General features: G+C 36.4%; 1 protein-coding gene across 2 annotated transcripts in view; it reads right to left on the bottom strand.

Moving 5' to 3' along the window:
• The window catches only part of WDR76 (WD repeat domain 76), an 85,681-nt gene that overhangs the window by 9,332 nt on the left and 50,121 nt on the right, over positions 1–26,228 (bottom strand). For both annotated transcript variants that reach the window (XM_037018803.2, XM_037018802.2), the window contains 4 exons: positions 11,765–11,923; positions 10,450–10,667; positions 9,837–9,989; positions 8,124–8,177 (listed from right to left, as the gene is read on the bottom strand). In XM_037018803.2, the coding sequence (XP_036874698.1) occupies positions 8,124–8,177; positions 9,837–9,989; positions 10,450–10,667; positions 11,765–11,923 (584 nt within the window). The remainder of the gene's footprint in view (positions 1–8,123; positions 8,178–9,836; positions 9,990–10,449; positions 10,668–11,764; positions 11,924–26,228) is intronic.

The raw sequence follows: 26,228 nt of genomic DNA, 5'->3' as shown, positions 1-26,228 counted from the left end.
GAGAACTCTGTGACCAATCCAAATGGAACAATATTCATATTATAGGAGTACCAGAAGAAGAAGAGAGAGAAAAAGGGATAGAAACTGTCTTTGAGGAGGTAGTTGCTGAAAACTTTCCCAATCTGGGGAAGGAGATAGTCTCTCAGGCCATGGAAGTGCACAGATCACCCAACATAAGGGACCCAAGGAAGACAAAACCAAGACATATAATAATTAAAATGGCAAAGATCAAAGATGAAGACAGACTATTAAAAGCAGCCAGAGAGAGATAAAAGATCACATACAAAGGAAAACCCATCTCTATCATAAGACTTCTCAACAGAAAACTTACAGGTGAGAAGGGAGTGGCATGATATATTTAATGCAACGCAGCAGAAGGGCCTCAAACCAAGAATACTGTACCGGGCAAGATTATCATTTAAACTTGAAGGAGGGATGAAACAATTCCCAGATAAGCAAAAGCTGAAAGAATTTACCTCCCATAAACGATCTCCACAGTATATTTTGTAGGGACAGCTATAGATGGAAGAGTTCCTAAAGCTAAATAGCTGTCACCAGAGGAAATAAAACCACAGTAAAGAAAGAACAATTAATTACTAAGCAGATGCAAAATCAAATCAACTACCCCCAAAGTCAATCAAAAGATAGACAGAAAGTACAGAATATGATACCTAATTTCTAAAGAATAAAGGAAGAAGAAAAAGGGGGATAAAAAAAAGAACCTTTAGATTGTGTTTGTAATATCATATGAAGTGAGTTAAATTAGACTGTTAGATAGTGAGGCGTAACCCTTGAAACCCTTGGTAACCAAGAACCTAAAGCCTGCAATGGCAATAAGTACATACCTATTAATAATCACCCTAAATGTAACTGGTCTGAATGCACCATTCAAAAGACAAAGAGTAACTGAATGAATGAAAAAACAAGACCCATCCATATGCTGCCTACAAGAGACTCACTTTAAATCCAAAGACATACACAGACTAAAAGTGAAGGGATGGAAAAAGATATTTCATACAACTAATAGGAAGAAAAAAAGCAGGCAGTGCAGTACTTGTATCAGACAAAATAGACCTCAAACAATGAAAGTGACAAGAGATAAAGAAGGACATTACATAATGATAAAGGGGTCAGTCCTACAAGAGGATATAACCATTATAAACTTCTATGCACCCAACACAGAAGCACCTACATATGTGAAACAAATACTAACAGAATTTAAGGGGGAAATAGAATGCAATGCATTCATTTTAGGAGACTTCAACACACCACTCACTCCAAAGGATGGATAAACCAGACAGAAAATAAGTAAGGAGACAGAGGCACTGAACAATGTATTAGAACAGTTGGACCTAAACACATCTATAGATACACATTCTTCTCAAGTGCACATGGAACATTTTCAAGAATAGATCATATACCAGGCCAAAAAAAGAGTCTCAGTAAATTCAAAAAGATTGAAATTGTACCAACCAGCATCACAGACCTCAAAGATATGAAACTAGAAATAAATTACACAAAGAAAACAAAAAAGCTCACAAACACATGGAGGCTTAATAACATGCTCTTAAATAATCAATGGACCAATAACCAAATAAAAACAGAGACCAAACAATATATGAAGACAAATGACAATAATTCAACACAGCAAAAACCATGGTTAGAGCAAAGTATATTGCAATAAAGGCCTACCTCAGGAAAGAAGAACAATCCCATATGCACAGTCTAAACTCACAATTAACGAAACTAGAAAAAAAAAAGAACAAATGAGGCCCAAAGGCAGTAGAAGAAGGGATATAATAAAGATTAGGGCAGATATAAGTAAAATAAAGAAAAACAAAATAATAGAAAGAATCAATGAAAGCAGGAGCTGGTTCTTCGAGAAAATAAACAAAACAGATAAACCCCTAGCCAGACTTATCAAGAAAAAGAGAGTCTATACACATAAACAGAATCAAAAATGAGAAAGGAAAAATCACTATGGACACCACAGAAACACAAAGAGCTATTAGAGAATACTATGAGAAAATATATGCTAACAAACTGGATAACCTAGAAGAAATGGATGACTTTCTAGAAAAATACAACCTTCCAAGGCTGACCCAAGAAGAAACACAAAATCTGAATAGACCAATTACCAGCAAAGAAATTGGATTGGTAATGAAAAACTACCTAAGAACAAAACCCCTGGACCAGATGGTTTCACTGCTGAATTTAGTGAAGAACTAATATCCATCCCCTTTAAGTTTTCAAAATAGTAGAAGAGGAGGGAATACTCCCAAATACTCTTTCTACAAGGCCAGCATCACTCTAATACCAAAACCAGGCAAGGAAACCACAAAGAAAAAAAAAAAAAAAAAGAAAATTACAGACCAATATTCCTGATGAACATAGACACAAAAATACTCAACAAAATATTAGCAAACAGAATTCAAAAATATATCAAAAAGATCATACATCATGATCAAGTAGGATTTATTCCAGGGATGCAAGGATGGTACAATATTAAAAAATCCATCAACATCATCCACCACATCCACAAAAAGACGGACAAAAACTACATGATCATTTCCATAGATGCTGAAAAAGCATTTGACAAAATTCAACATCCATTTATGATAAAAACTCCCAACAAAAATGGGTATAGAGGGCAAGTACCTCAACATAATAAAGGCCATATATGACAAAACCATAGCCAACATTATACTTAACAGCGAGAAGCTGAAAGCTTTTCCTTTGATTTCGGGAACAAGAAAAGGAGGCCCACTCTCCCCACTTTTATTCAACATAGTTCTGGAGGTTCTAGCCACTGCAATCACACTAGCCACTGCAATCAGACAACACAAATAAAAGGCATCCAGATCGGCAAGGAAGAAGTTAGACTGTCCCTGTTTGCAGATGACATAATATTGTACATAAAAAACCCTAGAGAATCCACCCCAAAACTACTACATCTAATATCTGAATTCAGCAAAGTTGCAGGATACAAAATTAACACACAGAAATCTGTTGCAATCCTATACACTAACAATGAACTAGCAGAAAGAGAAATAAGGAAAACAACTCTATTTTCAATTGTATTAAAAGAATAGAATACCTAGGAATAAACCTCACAAAGGAAGTGAAAGACCTATACCCTGAAAACTACAAAACACTCATGAGAGAAATTAAAGATGACAATAAATAGAAATCTATCCTATGCTCACAGAAAGAGAATATTGTCAAAATGGCCATCATGCCTAAAGCAATCTACAGATTCAATGCAATCCCTATCAAAATACCTATAGCATTCTTCAATGAACTAGAACAAATAGTTCCAAAATTCATATGGAACCACAAAGACCCTGAATAGCCAAAGTAATCCTGAGCAGGAAGACTAAGGCTGGAGGATCATGCTCCCCAACTTCAAGCTCTACTACAAAGCTATAGTAATCAAAAAAATTTGATGCTGGCACAAGAACAGACCCATAGACCAGTGGAACAGAACAGAGTCCAGATATAAACCCACATATATATGGTCAATTAGTATACAATAAAGGAGCCATGGATATACAATGGGAGTAATAACAGCCTCTTCAACAGCTGGTGTTGGCAAAACTGGACAATTACATGTAAGAGAATGAAACTGGATTATTGTCTAACCCCATACACAAAAGTAAACTTGAAATGGATCAAAGACCTGAATGTAAGTCATGAAACCATAAAACTCATAAAAGAAAATACAGGCAAAAATCTCTTGAATATTAACATGAGCAACCTTTTCCTGAACGCATCTCCTCAGGCAAGTGAAACAAAAGCAAAAATGAACAAGCGGGACTACATCAAACTAAAAAGCTTCTATACTGCACAGGACACCATCAGCAGAATAAAAAGGCATCTTACAGTATGGAAGAATATATTTGTAAATGATTCATCTGGTAAGGGGTTAACATTGAAAAAATATGAAGAACTCATACACATGAACACCCAAAAAACAAATAACCCAATCAAAAAATGGGCAAAGGACCTGAGAAGACACTTCTCCAAAGAAGAAATAAGGATGGCCAACAGGTACATGAAAAGATACTCTACATCACTAATTATCAGGGAAATGCAAATTAAAACTAAAATGAGATATCATCTCACACCAGTTAGAATAGCCACTATCCAAAAGACAAAAAACAACAAACGCTGATGAGGATGTGGAGAAATGGGAACCCTCCTACACTGTTGGTGGGACTGCAAACTGGTGCAACCGCTGTGTTAAGCAGTATGGAGATTCCTCAAAAAACTAAAAAGAGAAATACCATTTGAACCAGTAATCCCACTCCTAGGAATTTACCTGAAGAAAACAAAATCCATGATTCAAAAAGATATATGCACCCCCATGTTTATCACCATACTGTTTGCAATAGCCAAGATATGAAAGCAACCTAAGTGTCCATCAGTAGATGAATGGATAAGGATGTTGTACATATACACAATGGAATATTATTCAGCCATAAAAAGAAAAGAAATCCTTCCATTTGCAGCAACATAGATGGGACTAAAGGGTATTATGCTCAGTGAAATAAGCCAGGCAGCAAAAGACGAATACCATATGACTTCACTTATCCGTGGAATATAAAAACAAAGCAAAACATAAGGAACAAAACAGCATTAGACTCATAGACACTGAGAAATGACTGGTGGTTACCACAGGGGAGGGGAGGGGAGTGGGCTGCAGCAGGGGGGTGGGGAGGAGAACTGTTGAACCACTGTGATGTACATTTGATAATAATAATTTTAAAAAAAGGAGATCCTCAACGCATGCTTTAAATATCCTTAATGTTGATCACTTAAAGGGAGTTAGATGATCAGCTATGGAGGTACTCTTTTCTGATAATATTCCTTTCTCTTAATAAAAAAAAAAAAAAAAAAAAAAGCAGTTACTGTGTGGTGACCTCCAATGAGTTCTGCACAGTGGTATAGAGGGCATGTCAAAGTGTAGGCAAAGGGTCTGTTTGTTTCTATGCAGAAGATCAAGGCCTAGCTTGGATACCCAGAAGAATGAACTAAGATACGATATGAGGAGGAGCTTCCGGCATCAGCACTCTCTGGAGGACTTGTGCCGGGGGATGATCATCAAAAAGCCTCCACAGGGATCCGGACGATGCTGCGGTTGTGGCTGCATCCAGCCCACCGTCTCCTGGACTTGCCATAGGAATGAGGAGGGAGATGTCTAGGCTGGCATGTGCATACAGTGAGACAACGAATTTGACCAGATCTGTACTGTTGGAACTCAACCAGGAGTTGGGAGGGGTGCAAGTTGTAGCACTCCAAAATCTTATGACTATAGACTATCTACGGTTAAAAGAACATATGGGATGTGAACAGATCCCAGAAATGGGCTGCTTTAATTTGTCTGATTTCTCTCAGACTGTTCAAGTACAGTTGGACAATATCCATCATATCATAGACAAATTTTCACAAATGCCTAGGGTGCCTAAATGGTTTTCTTGGCTTCACTGGAGATGGATGGTAATTATAGATTTGCTTTGTTTATGTCACCGTATTCCTATTATGTTAATATGTGTGTGCAAATTAGTTAGTAGTTTAAAACCTATACATACTTAAGGTACTCTACAAGAAGATATGTCAAAGAAATAATCAATCCTCCCATGTTTCCTTCCATATGCTACATCTGTAGCTTTTCTTCTTTCTTCCTAATTACAACCCTTAAATAGAATTCGTGCCTCATATCGAATTTACCGAGTATCATAATTCCTCCACGTGGTAAAGATACCTCGAGACAAATGCTGGGCATAGAAGCCACAGGGCATAAATCTGCAAAGAAGTAAAAAGCTAACCTTTTCAAACAATATGGCTTCTCCCTCACTTACCAACTTTATATTTCCCTGTATGGCCCCGGAAGATGACTGGTTAGCCAGAGGCGGGTAAGATTCCTCAAGGGAGGAACAACCTAAGACAGGCACAGTCGCAGGGGGGCATCAGGTGAGAATTTGAGGATCAACAGAGGTGAGGCTCAGAACCTCACCCCCCCTGCTTTGAGAGAAATCTTCTGCATCCGTGGATGTTTTGCTGCCCTTGTCTAGCCTGGATTAATACTTAGTCCATAGGCACACACCTGATCATCTGATCATCTACATTTGCCCTCTTAGAGCACTAAACTATGTTTTCTACCTTTATCTTGCATCTACCTACCACTTCAGCATTTTATTAAAAATAAAAATAATAATAATAATAAGGGGAGAAATGTGGGATCAACATACAAATCAAGTACAAAAATCAAACGAATATTCATATTTGACCTGATTGTTTATAGGTCATTAATGCGTGATCAGAACCGAAAGTTTCTGTGATGAATGCCCTTGTACTGTTCACCATGTAAGAATTTATTCACTATGTAAGAATTCGTTCACCATGTAAGAACTTGTTCATTATGCTTCAGAAGATTGGAGACTGACGATAATTAGACTTGAGATGGATTAATGATTGTACATTGAGCATTGACCCCCCTATACTGAATTTTATTGTTGTTAACAACGATTTGATCAATAAATATGAGAGATGCCCTCTCAAAAAATATATATATATATTTCAAGTGGTAAATTCTATATGTATTTTACCAAAATTTAAAAAGAAGAGAGAGAGAAGAAAAATGACTTGCTTTTTTTTCAAACCCAGCAACTTCCATTTTCTCAAAAAGTTATTTGTTGAGAGCCTGCCATGTGCCAGGTGCTATTTCGGGAACTGAGAGTACAGCAGTGAGCAGAACAAAGCTGCCCTCATGTTGCTGACATTTTACATGGTGGTTACAATATTGTAAAAGCCAGTTTAATTATAACTCAAATGAGTAGAGATATTTTTCCCCTAAGAAAAATTAAAAGACAGGAAAAGAAGCCACAAATAAAAACTGGTAAAAAAAAAAAAAAAAAAAAGGAGATACTACCATATGCTTGAACATCGAGGACATTATGCTAAGTGAAGTCAGTCACAAAATGACAAATACTACATGATCCTACTCAGAGGAAGTACTTAATCAAAATCATAGAAATGGAAATTAGAAAGATGGTTTGCCAATGTCTATGGGGAGGGGAAGGAGTAATTAATGTTCAAAGAACACAGTTTAAGTTTTGCAAGATGAAAAAGTTCTAGAAATCTGTTGCACAGCAATGTGAATATACCTAGCATTACTGAACTATACACTTAAAAATACTTGAGATGGTGAATTTAATGTTATGTTTTTATAACCACAACTGAAAATAAAATAATTTTTAAAATACATTTGGGGCTTTTTATAACTCTCCAAAGCAGAAAGAAAAGCACTGCCCTTTTATTTCTGTACCTTAGTACCATTAACAATTCTTTTGTAGTCAAGAAGTATGGACTATGGAGAACATTTCCCACTGCCACTCAGTGACCTACCTGTAATGAAAATTCTTACCCCAGAATCATCATCTTAGATAATTTTTTAAAATCCATACTAGAAACCAATAAACTAGAATAAAGCTTGAGACAGAAAGTGAAAAGGGGAAATTTAGTGAAAAAGGAAACAAACATACTTCAATATAGCCTCTAAAGACTATAAAACTTAGGAAGCAACATATTTTGCACATCCTATCCCCAACATCATAAATACTGGTAAAGAAGGATGTCTAGGAAGAAGGTATTGAGTAATGTTGGATGTAAAATATATACATTAAAAGCAGCAGATACAAAAAAGACGGTAACCAAGGAAAGTGGGAAAGTGGGGAAGCCCTCCAAGCCCAGAACAAACAGTCACAAGTAAACGGAGCTTCAGCTAGCCTCATCAGCAAATGAGTAGTTACGTTCTTCTTTAATAAGATAACATGAGTAATTCAAGTTGCAAGAGTCATTCATCTTAACCAAAAATAATAACTGCATAGCTGCAGAGAACAACTGCTAACTAAAAGAGATTGAACCTCTTTATAGTCCCAGGAAACTTAGAAGCAAGCACCCTTCTGGATAGGGTAGGAACTAACAAACTGGAACATTTAAACAATATAATACAAAAATCAGACCTGTTACATCACTGTGACAACCAGATATCTAATGTATGCACTCCAACAAATAGCTCATAGTAATCCAGGTTCTACATTATTTAGCATATGGAAACCTACCTGATGGTGGTGAGGAGAGGAATCTGAGAGGCTATACAGCTGCTGTCAAAGATCCTGCAAAATAAAGACCAATAATAAGGTAACATTCTTGCTGTTCTTGAAATTTTTCTGAAATAACATCCGTGATTTTAAAAACTTTTCCTTGGTTCATAATATGAAATATGATTGTTATTTTAAAATATATAAGATCAGGCTCTAACAAACTTCACCTAATATATTTAACAAAAGTTACAGGGATTATAAAATTCAGTGCTTATAATTCAGTTTAGAAATAATTTATTTAAACACTATTACTCCAAACCTAAAATGTACACTTTTTTAAATCAAAGTATCATTCATATTAATATGCACATTCTAAAGTGACAATCTGGACTCTAAAACTGTATTTGGATCCACAGTAATATACATCATACATAACAGAGATGGTCTGAACACATACAAATAACCTAAAAGTGCATTTATCAAGAGCAATTTTTCCATAGGATTCATCAGTTGAGGGATTGTTAGTGTTACTTCCAGGCACTGGTGACCAGCTAGCAACCAAAAGGAGGAATTCTTGTCGGGCAGCTGGAGTCCAGGAGCTTCCACTAGGTACCCTGACAGAAAGAAACTAATTGTATCACCACTACCTACCCCCTCTTTGTGCCAAACTATTCCAATACAGTTTCTTGACACGAGAACTTATTGCCTAATTAGATTACTAGAAAGCCAAATCACTAACTGCTAATGTAACAGGGGTAAACACTGCAGTACAAATGAACAGGAATGGGACAAACAGGTAGCTCCTGAGACAAAGGAAACTATATGGGTAGGAAGGGGACACTGCACTGCCACTGCCTGGCACCTAATCTCTTAATGCACACAGACTTTACTAGAAACTAACTGATCACCTGTCACACAATGCAGACCACGCTCTTCCCAAGAGATGGGTCTAAAGAGAAATTAGGTGCCTTTCTAGAGCCTGGCCCACAGTATACATTCAACGGATACTTGTTGAATGAATAATGAATGAATTCCAAAATTATTAAAGGTAAAACTCTCATACAGTGAGAAATGCTTGCAATGTTAAGCAAAATCAGGGATTCTAGAAGAGAACAAAATCATATTCTTTTGTGGCTGCACTAACATTCTATACATCTTTTGTATTGGTATTACTTTGTATTTTTGGCTCAACTGGTTTATATTGCATTTTTAAATTCATTTTTAGGAAGTAGCTATAGAAAATACCAAAGCTGAAACCATAAATAAATCTATATTCAGTAGTTTATATAGAAGCCAAATTTTTGCTATCTTTTATGCCTGCCCATGGCCTGAGGCTCTACAACTTCCATTCAGCCCTTCACTTGTAAGGCAGACTCTATTGGCCTCAAAGTTAAGAGCTTCTCCCTGTGCTAAAAGTATCTCCTTTCCAAGATAATCACAGTATGGTATCGTTGGATTTCTGGGATTTTTCAGGGTTGAAGGGAAGCCTGACTTGGACTCCCCAGGGTAGCTACAGACCTTCCTTGCCTATCTCAAGGAAATTTGCAGACACAAAAGCTGCTGAAGAGCCATTAAGTACAGGCCATTGTACTTCAGGAACCTAGATGTGGCTACAAAACAATAAAATTAGCAATTTAATAGGAAGCGGCAGTAAACAAAGCTACTGTTTACTAACACAGTAGATACGACTCTATAGATTCCTTAAAACATATTTCTGTCTTCCTAATTTACCTCAGCTTACAATCAGCACACGTGGTCACTATTCTGTTACCAGTAAGAGGTGAAAAATAAGCAGAAGCAATGCTCTTGGTGTGTTCCGTCAAAGAGATCAAAGGCTGTCTTCCCCTGGGATTCAGGTGCCTTGCATCATAAATATGAATATCCCTGTAATAGACAGAATAATTCTCAGTGCTGCCACAGTATAGTGAGCTTCTAGATAGGGCTAAACATAAATTAGATACTTGAATACTCACTACATTCAACAGTTAAGATAGAATCCTTTCATCTTCTGTATTAATTTTACAAACATTGGTACAAACAAAAAACATTAGAAAAATTCCAAAACTACAGTACATATATGTAACCAGTGGGTATAGAGAGACAAGACTTTAGTTGGTTTTCCAATCTCTCTAAAAAATGTGTATTTGCTTCAATATTTTCACTATTAATTAAATTCAAAAGAATCTCTCATTTAAAAAAAACTAGACTCAAAAGATAAACTTCAAACGATATGAAAAGGAAAATTACTAGGCTTGTGGGTATCACAAATGTCCTTGACAACCAAACTAAAATATTATTCCTAACATTAAAAAGCCTAAATCATAAAACTTTATGAAGAACATACCTCAATCCTGCAGTGATGAAATACTGTCTATGCACTGGGTGAACATGAACAGTTCTTATTTTTCTCAAAGAAGAATTGATAAGTTTCTCATAAGAAGTTCCAGGTGTCCGTCTATCCACCAGTGACATCCTTCCATCCCAGTGACCCACTATTAAAGTGGAGGCATCTCCCGCCAAGAAGTCAAAGGAGGAAAAGCTACTTCTTTCATCTCTATATACCTAAAGATATAAGTAACAGTCAACTTACATAACACACTTCTTTTAAAGAAAGTTAATGCATAAATTCATTGGTAGAAGAATTATAAAACACTTTACCTCAATAACTTCATTTATCCTCCCATCATCCCCAGGAAGCACAGGGCAAAATAACCATTCCCTTTTACAGGAATAGAAACTAAGGCACTGATGAGCTGTGAGACTCTCTACAATCAAACTGCCCATCACCACGTCAGGGCTACATCCCAAATCTCTTAAATCCAGTACCAGCTGTAGATTTAATAGGTGAAACTGACTAAATGGACTGAATCTGAATTCTACCAAGAGGAAATATCTTAATATGCCAAGTAACTTTGCCAACAAAGTCCAAGAAATATGGCTGAATGCCCACCTACTGTTGGTAGAAGTGACAAGATAGAAATTTTTGACAGCTAATAAGCATACATCTATCAAAATATTTAATGCTTACACCCTTCAACTCAGTAATGTCACTACATAGCCTAGAAGACTAGAGAAAAACAAATTTTGTAGTTTCTGTGTTATTATACAGGCCAAAAGTTTTAGGTATAAAATAATACTGTACTATTATGTGATGAATTTCCTATTTTGTCACATCTAAGACTTATCCCCATAAAACTCACATCTGCAAAAGCTTGGAATGATGAACAAAAGTATAATAACATTCCAATATTTTTTTCCTGAATGAAAAAGAAGTACACGTCTTATGCCTAAAAACAGAGCAAATCATTTTATTTAAAAGCTCTTTGCAAAAATAAAAAATAAAAATAAGAGCAAACACTATGTGCCAGGCTCTGTCCTAAGTACTTTATTTGCATTAACTCATTTAATCCTCATGACAACTCTATAAGGTACATACTATTCCATTTCACAACTAAGAAAGTTGAGGCATAAAGAGGTTAATTAACTTGCCAAGGTCACATAAGTAGTAACAGATGGTATGGGATTTGAATTTAGAGTAATTCTAAAGTCCCTATTCTATACCATCTCACTCAATCTGATGGTATAACAACCATTCATGTGGCATTTCATAAAGGATCCAGAATATCATGAGGTTAACATGTAAGCATATTAATATTTACCTCTTCAAAAACAGATCTGGAAAAATCCCCACAACGTAATGTGCCATCATAGCTCAGTGACAGTATGTGAGCCGGATTGGCAGGTGAGAAGTAAAGACAACTGACTGGCTGACTATGGGGATGAAAAACATAAACTCCATCTTCTTTACGTTGATGAGTCTGAAAGATAGTTGGTGATGGCAGAAAGACAAAAACTAGTGAAAAGTAGTAATATTTTCTATGTCATTATGTCATTAAACTATCTCCATCTATATTATATTCAGTCTTTTCTTAGCCCATAATTTATCCACCCTTCCATTCAGAAAAGTCAGATCTAGAAACTTCATACTGTCACTAAATTGTTTCTAATTTTCAATCTAACAATATTAAGTCACATTTAACAGTTTGCAGATTTTTGCAACTAGCAAACTAGTTTTTTCATAATACAGATGGAAAGATTACTGTTTATGACTTTAGTTCATGAAATCCTCAGGAAATGAGAAATCTACTCTTTATTTCACACATAACACAATTCCTTACTACGAAAAACAGTACCAATACCATTATCACTTTGCCTCCCGAGTATACTTCTGCATATCATTCTCAGCACAATTTTCATAAGGTAACTGGCCCAGGTACAAGTGATAGTTTTTAAAATATTTTGTACCCTAAATACACCATGATAATACATGTATTTGAATCCCCACATTAATATTACTACTTCTAAGGATTATCCTTTCCACAACTAAATTACCAAATCCTAAATGATTGCTTTTCAGATTTGGATAAATTATGTTCCTATGCCATATGTCACATTATGAGCTAAATCAGCTCTAAATCTGGCTGAGTCTATTCTGAAATACTCAGGCATTTTTGTTTTCTTCCTTTTTATTTTAAACTTTGAAATAAACAGAAGAATTTTTAAAAAAAGAAGAGAAGAAAAAAGAAGGGAAAAGAAGGCAAGGGAAGGGAAAGGGGACAGAGGAAGGGAGAGAAGGGGAAGGGAAGGGAGAGAGGAAGGGAGGGAAGGAGAGTAAGAAAAGGAAAGAAAAAATTTACAATCACACACACTCCTTCTCCTACCCAGAGTTAACGACTGTTAACATCTTGGCATAATCATTTATAGTGTATATATATTTTATTTTTCTAAAGGAATTTTAGAAATTTAAATTTTATTAGTTCCAAATGAACTGACAGGTCTTGAATTATCTTGAGTTTTTTCACATGTAAAAATACCCACTTGTTGCTTTTATTTAGAAAAATAAAACTCTCCATTGTTATAAAGAACCCAAACAACACAGAAATACACAAAAGCAAAAGTTTTAAAAAATCATCCCAATCCAAAATTAACCAAAATTATCATTAAAATACTAAGTGACCATTATAGATATCTTTATATGTACTTATATAAATAGAATGACAGAGGAAATTTAGAAAAAATAAGACCATGTTATATATGCCATTTTTAATAGCATTAAATTAACCACACTTCGAATTAGTAAAAGAAAACCAAACTGAAGGAATTTTTGAACTTTGAATGTTTCTTTGCAAGATATACCTCCTAAAAAGGAAAAAGAATAAAACATAAAGCAATTGTAGTCATTACGCTTTTTCATTTTTCAACTATGTCTTAATTTTAGACATTTTCTATTGATAAGAATATTATTCTCACCCTTCCTCCAATCTCCCTGATCTCCAGTTCTATATTTTCTTATATTACTATTTGTATTTTATGCAGGTTGATAACATTCACATCCAATTCTGTAATCGTAATTCATACAGCTGTTTAATATTATGCATTTAAATGGATTCAATGCTCATCACCAATTCTTTTGTCCAGCTTCTCGGTTCCTGAAATCTTAATTTGGATTTACTATTAACTGGCTAACATTTGCTACCAAGTAGTTTTTTTCCAAGTGAACTGGTAGGTCTTGAATTTCTTGAGTTTTTTCACATGTAAGAATACCTATCTGCTGCCTTTACATTAGAATAGTATCTCAGGCTGGGTAAGTATTCCAGGGCCACAATTCCCTCAAAACTTTATAGACATTACATGATATATTGCTGTAAAAAATTGAGGCAATCCTGGATTTTCCCCTTGAATATAGTTTTTTTGTGTGCTGGAAGAATTCTTTATCCTTTAGTTTCCCATTTTTCCTAGGATATAGTATACACATTCAATTTGCCAACTCAATTCCATCTTTGCAGAAAAATTCTCTGCATAGTATTTTCTTTTCCATTTATTAGGTCATCTTTGTCTTTCCTTTTCTATTTGCTTGCTCTTAAAGTTTTATTTCATCTGCTTTGAGGTGACCTTAAATATTTCCTTTAATATTGGTAATTTAATTTTCAGCAATGTCTATTGTGTTCCTTGGTTTTGTCTAATTTATTAGTTTCACCTATTTTCAATTTATTTCCATAGTTCTACAATCTCCTTTTTCATCTCATTCTGTTGCTTTAGAATATTATCTTTGAGTCTTATTTCACCAGATTTATGTTGTTATTTATTAACTTGCTCCCTAGCACTGTCTAAAAGAAATTTCAGAGATGACAAACATGTTATATGTATGCACCGTCCAATATGGTATCCACTAGTCATGTGTCGCTATTAAGCACTTAAAATATGCCTACTGTTTAACTGAGAACTGAATTTTCTATTTTAATTAAATTAAATGCAAACAATCACATATGGCTAGTCGCTTCCGTACTGAACATTGCAGGTCGACAACCTAAAGAAAAGAAACCCAGGAGAATTTCCTTCCTTTACTTGAGTTATGTTTTTTCATTTAGATTTGTCTTCACACTCTAGATCCTTTTGTTGTTTTGTGGTAGTGTTTGTCTAGTTGCCATGTCATTTTTTTTTCATTTTCATCATGTGTGAATTGTTCTGTCCATGCTAGTTGCCCTCATATAGCATATTCACTCCTCTTCCCAGTATCTGACACTAGCTTATTTTTTCCCTCAGAAAAGGACAAGCTTTTCTATGGGCAGGAAAGACAGGGCAGGGGCATGGAGGTACAGAGTTGGTTTCAGCAGAAACAGTATATAGTATTTGTTGGAATTTCTTGGACTCTGAGATTTTGTTCATTATTTTATATCAGGATTCATACCACCTACTTGGTGGGGTTGGACTAGAAGAGGTGACTTATATCACAGACCAAGAAAATATCATTTGTAAAGGGTTAGTTCTATTATTCACTTTCCCCCACTTCCCAATTTTCTCCATTTCCCACTAGCAGTAATTTCCTATTCGTCACTCATACAGAAAAAATCTCATACAGGAAGAACCAGCTTAAAACAAGTCAATGGCTTCTATTTACTTTAGGATAAAAACAGAAATTCTTAAAGGGGAGCGAAGATGGTGGCATGAGTAGAGCAGCAGAAATCTCCTCCCAAAACCATATATATTTTTGAAAATACAACAAAAACAACTCTTCCTAAAAGAGAGACCAGAAGATACAGGACAACAGCCAGACTACATCCACACCTGCGAGAACCCAGCGCCTCGCGAAGGGGGTAAGATACAAGCCCCAGCCCAGCGAGACCCGAGCACCCCTCACCCCAGCTCCGGGTGGGAGGAGAGGAGTTGGAGCGGGGAGGGAGAGGGAGCCCAGGACTGCTAAATAGCCAGCCCTAGCCATCCACACCAGAGCACAGACACACAGTGCGTGTGTGGGGTGCTAGATACTAGGGAAACAGGGCAGTAAGACCTGTGAGTGGGTCCCTGCAGCCGGCGCCCTGGGGACAAAGAAAAGCGAGTGCTTTTTGAAAGTCTTAAAGGGACAGGGACTCAACAGCTGGACGGAAGCATCCCGCGAAACAGCCCAGCAGCAGGGAATCCCAGGAAACTCCAGGCACCCTAACTCCCTGGATAGCAGGGCAGCTCAGTGGCCCCTCATGGAGATAAACAGCCTCCCGGCCATTTCCCCGCCGACGTGGCTCGGCCATATCGGAGCAGCAGCCTGAGGCAGGCCATGCCCAGGGTAACAGCGGAGATAAACTCCATAGCAGCTGGGCAAGAATCAGAAGCCCCATCTGCGCGCAGCTGCCCAGCACAAGCCACTAGAGGTCGCTGTTCTCCCAGGAGAGAAAGGCCACAAACCAACAAGAAGGGATGTTCTCCCAGCCATCACTTGTGCCAGCTCCACAAACAATCTTTATCGCCATGAAAAGGCAGAATTTGAGATAGACAAAGATGACAGAGTCAACCCCTGAGAAGGAGATAGACCTAAACAGTCTTCCTGAAAAACAAATCAAAATAAAAATCATAAACATGCTGACGGAGATGCAGAGAAATCTACAGAGATAGGGATGACATCCAGAGGGAGATTACAGAAGTCAAACAATCTTTGTAAGCATTTACAAGCAGAATGGATAAGATGCAAGAGGCCATTGATGGAATAGAAACCAGAGAAGAGGAACGCATAGAAGCTGACACAGAGAGAGATAAAAGGATCTCAAGGAATGAAACAATATTAAGAGAATTGTGTGACCAATCCAAAAGGAACAATATCAGCATTATAGGGGTACGAGAAGAAGAAGAGAGAGAAAAAGGGATAGAAAGTATCTTTGAAGAAATAATTGCTGAAAACTTACCCAAACTGGGGAGGAAATAATCAATCAGACCACAGAAGTACACAGAACTCCCAACAGAAAGGACCCAAGGAGGACAACACCAAGACACATAATAATTAAAATGGCAAAGATCAAGGACAAGGACAGAGTTTTAAAGACAGCCAGAGACAGAAAAAAGGTCACCTACAAAGGAAAACCCATCAGGCTATCATCAGACTTCTCAACAGAAACCTTACAGGCCAGAAGAGAATGGCATGATATATTTAATGCAATGAAACAGAAGAGCCTTAAACCAAGAATACTGTATCCAGCACGATTATCATTTAAATATGAAGAAGGGGATTAAACAACTCCCAGACAGGCAAAAGTTGAGGGAATTTTCCTCCCACAAACCACCTCTACAGGGTATTTTAGAGGGACTATTCTAGACGGGAGCACTCCTAAGACAAAACAAATGTCACCAGAGAAAATAAAATCACAGCAAAGAAAGCAGACCAACCAAATACTAACTAAAGGCAAAAAATGAAATCAACTATCCACAAAAAGCAGTTAAAGGAAACATGAAAGACCACAGAATAAAACAACCAACATCTAAAGAATGGAGGAGGAGAAATAAGAAGGGAGAGAAGAAAAGAATCTCCAGACAGTGCATATAACAGTTCAATAAGCAAGCTAAGATAGGCACTAAGATACTAAAGAAGCTAACCTTGAACCTTTGGTAACCACAAATCTAAAGCCTGCAATGGCAATAAGTACATATCTTTCAATGGTCAGCCTAAATGTAAATGGACTGAATGCACCAATCAAAAGACACAGAGCAAGAGAATGGATAAAAAAGCAAGACGCATCTATATGTTGCTTACAAGAAACTCACCTCAAACCCAAAGACATGCACAGACTAAAAGTCAAAGGATGGAAAAACATATTTCATGCAAACAACAGAGAGAAGAAAGCAGGGGTTGCAGTACTACTATCAGACAAAATAGACTTCAAAACAAAGAAAGCAACAAGAGATAAAGAAGGACATTACATAATGATAAAGGGCTCAGTCCAACAAAAGGATATAACCATTATAAATATATATGCACCGAACACAAGAGCACCAGCATATCTGAAACAAATACTAACAGAACTAAAGGAGGAAATAGAATGCAACACATTCATTTTAGGAGACTTTAACACGCCACTCACCCCAAAGGATAGATCCACCGGACAGAAAATAAGTAAGGACACAGAGGCACTGAACAACACACTAGAACAGGTGGACCTAACAGATATCTATAGAACTCTACATCCAAAAGCAACAGGATACACATTCTTCTCAAGTGCACATGGAACATTCTCCAAAATAGACCACATACTAAGCCACAAAAAGAGCCTCAGTAAATTCAAAAAGTTTGAAATCCTGCCAACCAACTTTTCAGACCACAAACGTATATAACTAGAAATAACCTGCACAAAGAAAACAAAAAGGCTCACAAACAGATGGAGGCTTAACAACATGCTCCTAAATAATGAATGGATCAACGAACAAATTAAAATAGAGATCAAGGAATATATGGAAACAAATAACAACAACAATAACACAAAGCCCAAACTTCTGTGGAACACAGCAAAAGCAGTCTTAAGAGGAAAGTATATAGCAATCCAGGCATACTTAAAGAAGGAAGAACAATCCCAAATGAATAGTCTAACATCACAATTATCGAAACTGGAAAAAGAAGAACAAATGAGGCCTAAGGTCAGCAGAAGGAGGGATATAATAAAGATCAGAGAAGAAATAAACAAAATTGAGAAGAATAAAACAACAGAAAAATCAATGAAACCAAGAGCTGGTTCTTTGAGAAAATAAACAAAATAGATAAGCCTCTAGCCAAACTTATTAAGAGAAAAAGAGAATCAACACACATCAACAGAATCAGAAACAAGAACGGAAAAAATCACGACAGACTCCACAGAAATACAAAGAATTATTAAAGACTACTATGAAAACCTATATGCTAACAAGCTGGAAAACCTAGAAGAAATGGACAACTTCCTAGAAAAATACAACCTTCCAAGACTCACCAAGGAAGAAACACAAAAGTTAAACAAACCAATTATGAGCAAAGAAATTGAAGCGGTAATCAAAAAATTACCCAAGAACAAAACCCCCGGGCCAGATGGATTTACTTGGAATTTTATCAGACATACAGAGAAGACATAATACCCATTCTCCTTAAAGTTTTCCAAAAAATAGAAGAGGAGGGAATACTCTCAAACTCATTCTATGAAGCCAGCATCACCCTAATAACAAAACCAGGCAAAGAGCCCACCGAAAAAGAAAATTACAAACCAATATCCCTAATGAATGTAGATGCAAAACTACTCAATAAAATATTAGCAAACCAAATTCAAAAATATATCAAAAGGATCATACACCACGCCCAAGTGGGATTCATCCCAGGGATGCAAGGATAGTACAACATTCGAAAATCCATCAACATCATCCACCACATCAATAAGATGGACAAAAACCACATGATCATCTCCATAGATGCTGAGTAAGCATTTGACAAAATTCAACATCCATTCATGATAAAAACTCTCAGCAAAATGGGTATAGAGGGCAAGTACCTCAACATAATAAAGGCCATATATGATAAAACCACAGCTAACATCATACTGAACAGCCAGAATTTGAAAGCTTTTCCTCTGAGATCAGGAACAAGACAGGGATGCCTATTCTCCCCACTGTTATTTAACATAGTACTGGAGGTCCTAGCCACGGCAATTAGACAAAACAAAGAAATACAAGGAATGAAGATTTGTAAAGAAGAAGTTAAACTGTTACTATTTGCAGATGACATGATATTGTACATAAAAAACCCTAATGTCTCCACTTCAAAACCACTAGAACTGATATTGGAATACAGCAAAGTTGCAGAATACAAAATTAACACACAGAAATCTGTGGCTTTCCTATACACTAACAATGACCCAATAGAAAGAGAAATCAGGAAAACAATTCCATTCACAATTGCAACAAAAAGAATAAAATACCTAGGAATAAACCAAACCAAAGAAGTGAAAGACCTATACTCTGTAAACAATAAGACACTCTTAAGAGAAATTAAAGAGGACACTAACAAATGGAAACTCATCCCATGCTCTTGGCTAGCAAGAATTAATATCGTCAAAATGGCCATCCTGCTCAAAGCAATATACAGATTTGATGCAATCCCTATCAAATTACCAGCAACATTCTTCAACGAACTGGAACAAATGGTTCAAAAATTCATATGGAAACACCAAAGACCCCGAATAGCCAAAGAAATCCTGAGAAAGAAGAATAAAGTGAGGGGTATCTCACTCCCCAACTTCAAGCTCTACTACAAAGCCATATTAATCAAGACAATTTGGTACTGGCACAAGAACAGAGCCACAGACCAGTGGAACAGATTAGAGACTCCAGAAATTAACCCAAACATATATGGTCAATTAATATTCAATAAAGGAGCCATGGACATACAATGGGAAAATGACAGTCTCTTCAACAGATGGTACTGGCAAAACTGGACAGCTACATGTAAGAGAATGAAACTGGACCATTGTCTTACCCCATACACAAAAGTAAATTCGAAATAGATCAAAAGACCTGAATGTAAGTCATGAAATCATAAAACTCTTAGAAAAAAACATAGGCAAAAATCTCTTGGACATAAACAAGAGCAACTTCTTCATGAACATATCTCCCGTGCAAAGAAAACAAAAGCAAAAATGAACAAGTGGGACTATATCAAGCTGAAAAGCTTCTGTACATCAAAGGACACCATCAATAGAACAAAAAGATACCCTACAGTATGGGAGAATATATTCATAAATGACAGATCTGATAAAGGCTTGACATCCAAAATATATAAAGAGCTCACACACCTCAACAAACAAAAAGCAAATAAACCAATAAAAAAATGGGCGGAGGAACTGAACAGTTGTCCAAAAAAGAAATACAGATGGCCAACAGACACATGGAAAGATGCTCCACATCACTAGTTATCAGAGAAATGCAAATTAAAACCACAATGAGATATCACCTCACAACAGTATAAGAACAAAGGAAAAACTGAAGGAACAAAACAGCAGCAGAATCACAGAACCCAAGAAGGGACTAACAGTTACCAAAGGGAAAGAGGCTGGGGAGAATGGGAGGGTAGGGAGGGATAAGGGCGGGGAATAAGAAAGGGGGTATTATGATTAGCATGTATAATGTGGGGGTGGGAGAAAGGGAAGGGCTGTGCAACACAGAAGACAAGTAGTGATTCTACAACATTTTGCTATGCTGATGGACAGAGACTGTAATGGGGTTTGTGGGGGGGGACATGATGTAGGGGAGAGCCTAGTAAACATAATATTCTTCATGTAATTGTAGATTAATGATAACAAAAAAGGGGAGGATTACTCCCTGATAGGATAAAATTAACTGCAAATCAACAATTAATGCATGCTTTACATATCCTTAGTTTTGATCTTTTAAAGGGTGTCGGATGATCAGCTATGGAAGTACATTTTTCTGATATTTCTTTCTCTTAAAAAAAAAAGCAGTTCCTGTGTGGTGGTCTCCAATAGTTTCTTCACAATGGTATAAAGGTCATATCAAAGTGTGGGCAAAAGGTTTGTTTGTGTTTATTCAGAGGATCAAAGCCTAATTTGGCTACCCAGAAAATGAATTAAGATACAATATGAAGAAGAACTTCCAACATCAACATCCTCTGGGAGAGTCATTCCAGAAAATGATCATCAAAAAACTTCAACAAAGATCCTGAGGCTGTTGCAGTTGTAGCTGCATTCATCCCACCGGTTCCTGGACTTGCCATTGGAATGAAGAAGGAGATGTCTAAGCTGGCCTGTGCATACAATAAAACAAAAAAATTTGACTGGATCTATATTGTCAGAATTCAACCAAGAATTAGGAGAAGTGCAAGTTGCAGTGCTCCAAAATCGTATAGACTATCTACTGTTAAAAAAACATATGGGATGTGAACAGTTCCCAGGAATGTGTTGTTTTAATTTGTCTGATTTTTCTCAAACTAATCAAATTCAGTTAGACAATATCCATCATATTATTGATTAGTTTTCACAAATGCCTAGGGTACCTAACTGGTTTTCTTGGTTTCACTGGATATGGCTGGTAATTGTAGATCTTCTTTTGTTATGTATCTGTATTCCTATTCTGTTCATGTGTGTATGCAATTTAATTAGTAGTTTGTTAGAACCTACACATGCTTATGCTACTCTACAAGAAGATATGTCAAAGAAATAATCAATCTTCCCATGTTTTCTTCCATCTGCTACTTCTAGCTTTTCTTCTTCCTTCCTAATTACAACCCTTTAGTAGAATTCGTGCCTCATATCGAAAATTACCATGTATCATAATTCTTCCAAGTGGTAAAGATACCTCAAGACAAATGCTGGGCATAGAAGCCACAGGGCATAAATCTGCAAAGAAGTAAAAAGCTAACCTTTTCAAAAAAGGTTAGCTTTCTCTCTCACTTACCAACTTTACATTTCCCTGTATGGCCCCGGAAGATGGCTAGTTACCCAGAGACAGGTAAGATTCCTCAAGGAAGGAACAACCTAAGACAGGCACAGTCGCAGGGGGGCCATCAGGTGAAAAATTGGGGATCAACAGAGGTGAGGCTTAGAACCTCACCCCCCCCCTGTTTTGAGAGAAATCTTCTGCATCTGTGGATGTTTTGTTGCCCTTTTCTAGCTTGGATTAATACTTAGTCTATAGGCACAGACCTGATCATCTACATTTGCCCTCTTACAGCACTAAATTATGTTTTCTACCTTTAATCTTGCATCTACCTACCACTTCAGCATTTTATTTTAAATAAATAAATAAGGGAGAAATGTGGGATTCACATATAAATCAAGTATAAAAATCAAATGAATAATCATATCTGACTTGATTGTTTATAGTTCATGATGCATGATCAAAACGGAAAGTTTCTGTGATATGGCTGCCCTTGCACTGTTCATAAGTGAATGTAAGAACTTATTCACTATGTAAGAACTTGTTCACCATGTAAGAACTTGTTCGTTATGCTTCAGAAGATTGGAGACTGTTGAGATTAGGCTTGGGGTTGATTAATGATTGTGCACTGAGTCCCCTATACAGAATTTTATTGTTGTTAACGACCATTTGATCAATAAATATGAGAGATGCCCTCTCAAAAAAAATAAAATAAAATAAAATAAAATAAAATAAAATAAAATAAAACATACTGAAAAAAAAAAAGAAATTCTTAACACACCTTATATCTGGTCTCTGCCCACCTCTACAGCCTCCTCCTATTCCATTCATCCCTTTTGTTCATTCCTTTGCTATCTATGCTCCAGCCACACAGGCATCCCTTCAGGTCCTTGAATGTATCAAGTATGCACTCTCCTAAGGTCCTTAACATGTTGTTCCCCTTGCCTGAAATACTATTGCCTTTCTTTATTTGGTTGACTCCTACTTAACTTTCAAATATCAACTCAGTTCTCACTTCCTCAGGGAAACCTTCCTGATCCTTTAAATTAGTCCAGGCCCCATTACAGGTTTTCAAAGCATTACTTTTCCTTCACTTGACTTTTCAAACATGCAGTTAGACATTTGGGAATTATTTCACTAATGCTGCCTTTGCCACCAAATTCTAACCTCTATGAAGACAGAGAGAGTCTTGGATCACAAATGTCTAATGTCTGGGGAGTCATTAAAATAGCACTTATCACAAAATACTCAGGTGTGGAATGAATAAGTGGATGAATGGATGATTGAATGAATGATAACGTTGGATTCTAGGTGAGACTAGGCATCTAACAGAAAGTTAACAGGAAAACTGAGGGAGTATCAAGGCAATTCAATGGGGAATAGAGTTTCCCATTAAAAAAAATAACTCAAGATGGATCAGCAAACCAAATGGGAAAGTTAGCACTACAAAATTTCTAGAAAAAAAAAATAGGAAGATATACTCAATATTTTGAGCCAGACAGAGATTTCTTAGATATAACACCAAAAGCACAGTACATTAAAATTCTGATAAACTGGACCTCAACAAAATTCAAAACTTCTGCACTTCAAAAGACAACCTTAAGAACATGAAAAAGACAAATAAATCATACACTAGGAGAAATATTTGCCAAAAACATGTCTGATAAAATATTTATGGAATATAAAAGACCTCTTAAAACTAAATAAGACAAACAACCCAACAAAAAATTGACAAAAGACTTGAATAGCCATTTGGCCAAAAATACACAAATGGTATCAAAAGATGCTCAAAATCATTTAGTTATTAGGGAAATACAAATCGAAACCATGATGAGTTAGAGTGACAAAAAGTACAACTTGTGGAATATTGTTTATAATATTGTAATGTATTTGCATGGTGATAGTTGTTGGTAAGTACACTTATATATTGTGCTCACATCTCATAATGTATGTAATCATCAAATCACTGTTATACACCTGAAATCAATACTATATTTGTATATCAATGATACTTGAATAAAAAACCACAGAAAGATACTACTTCACACTCACTAGAAAGGTTATAACCAAAGAGACAGACAACAATAAATGTTGGTGAGCATATGAAGAAACTGGAACCCTCATACATTGTTAGTGGGAATATAAAATGATGCAACTACTTTGGAAAGCAGTTGGGCAGTTTCTCAAAATGTTAACCAATTACCATAAAACCCAGCAGTTCTATCCCCAGGTATTTACTCAAGAGAAATGAAAATATGTATCTACACAAAAATATGTACACAATCATTCATACTAGCATTATTCAAAATAGTCAAAAATGGAAACAACCCAACTGTATATCAACTGATGAAGGGATAAACAAAATGTGGTATAGTCAAATAATGGAATACTATTCAGCAATTTAAAAAACCAAGAATGACATACTGGTACACACTACAACGTAGATGAACCTTGAAAACATTATGCTAAGAGAAAGAAACCAACATAAAAGACAACATATTGCATTTTATTTGTATGAATCCAAAAAGGGAAAATTTGTGGAACTTGGCCCAGGGATGAAGACAGAAATGGAAATTGAATGTAAGTAGCCAAGAGGAATCCTATAGTGATGATGAAATGTTCTAAAACTGGCTTATGGTGATAGTTAAACAATCACTGAATAGTACATTTAAAATGTGAGGACTTTGTAATATGTAAATTATACTTCAAGTCAATTTTTTGAAAACTAGCAAAATTGGGGGGTGAACACAGAACAGCCAAAATAATAGTTTAAGACTTGCTCTATCTGTCAATAAGATAGCCATGTGTCCTGGAAGATTATAAAGCTGACAGAGATGTTGGACTATAGAGAAGACTTAGTAATACAGATTTTTGGAGTCCCCAGGAAAGACATGACAAAGAGATTTTTCTATATGTCTTCTACTCTGTACAGACCAACACACCCTGAAAAGACCTTCACTTGACTACACTGTTTGTCCTTTCCAAACTTCTTCATCAGAGTCTTTATCCATTGCTTCTGTTTCTCCAACAATCCCACACCTTTCTTTAAAATTAAGATATCATTGATACACAATCTTATGAAGGTTTCACATTAACATAGTGGCTCCAACATTCACCCATATTATCAAGTGCCCCTCCACAAATGCAGTCACTGTCTGCCAGCATAGTAAGATTCTATAGAGTCATTACTTGTCTTCTATGGGCTGTACCGCCTTCCCCATGACCTACCTATATTGTGAGTGTTAATTACAGTGCCCCTTAATCCCCTTCTCCCTCCCCATCCATCCTCCCCAATCTCCCTCTTCTGGTATCCTCTAGTCCATTCTTGGAGTCTGTGAGTCTGCTGCTGTTTTTTCCTTTGGTTTTGCTTTGTTGATGTAATCCACAAATGAGTGAAATCATTTGCTGCTTGTCTTTCTCCACCTGGCTTATTTCACTAAGCATAATACCATCTAGCTCCAACCACATGTTGCAAATGGTAGAATCTGTTATATTTTTATGGCTAGATGATATTCCATTGTGTGGATGTACCACACCTTCTTTAGCCATTCATCTACTGATGGACACTTAGGTTACTTCTGTATCTTGGCTATCGTAAACAGTGTTGCGATAAACATAGGGGTGCATGTCTCTTTTTGAATTAGGGATATTGTTTTCTTTAGGTAAGGGGTTCCTGGAATGAAATTCCTGGGTCAAATGGTATTTCCATTTGTAGTTTTTTCAGGAACCTCCATATTGCTTTCCACAATGGTTGAACTAATTTACATTCCCAACAGTATATGAGGGTTCCTCTTTCTCCGCATGCTGGCTAGCATTTGTTGCTTCTTCTCTATTGGATGTTGGCCATCCTAATCCCATACCTTTTTAATCTCATAAAGTCTGTGTTTCTTCTTTACCCATTGTTGAAGCTATTCTGACAAACTGCTCATAGTACCCAATTTTCAAAACCGATGGTCGTTTCTATATTCCCATTCTTTTTAACTTCTCGGATAAGACGCCCTATCAGAACTGGAACAAATAGTTATAAAATTCATATGGAACCACAGAAGACCCCGAATAACCAAAGCAATCCTGAGAAGGAAGAACAAAGCAGGGGTGATCTCACTTCCCAACTTTAAGCTCTACTACAAAGCCACAATAATCAAGACAATTTGGTACTGGCACAAGAACAGACCCATAGACCAGTGGAACAGAATAGAGAGTCCAGATATTAACCCAAACATATATGGTCAATTAATATACAATAAAGGAGCCATGGATATACAATGGGGAAATGACAGCCTCTTCAACAGCTGATGTTGGCAAAACTGGACAGCTACATGTAAGAGAATGAAACTGGATAATTGCCTAACCCCATACACAAAAGTAAATTCGAAATGGATCAAAGACCTGAAT

Source organism: Manis javanica, chromosome 8 (assembly GCF_040802235.1).
Source record: "Manis javanica isolate MJ-LG chromosome 8, MJ_LKY, whole genome shotgun sequence".
In the NCBI taxonomy this organism is placed as follows: domain Eukaryota; kingdom Metazoa; phylum Chordata; class Mammalia; order Pholidota; family Manidae; genus Manis; species Manis javanica.
The sequence above is the reverse complement of the archived record's forward strand: the minus strand, read 5'-3'. Positions and strand labels throughout refer to the sequence as shown.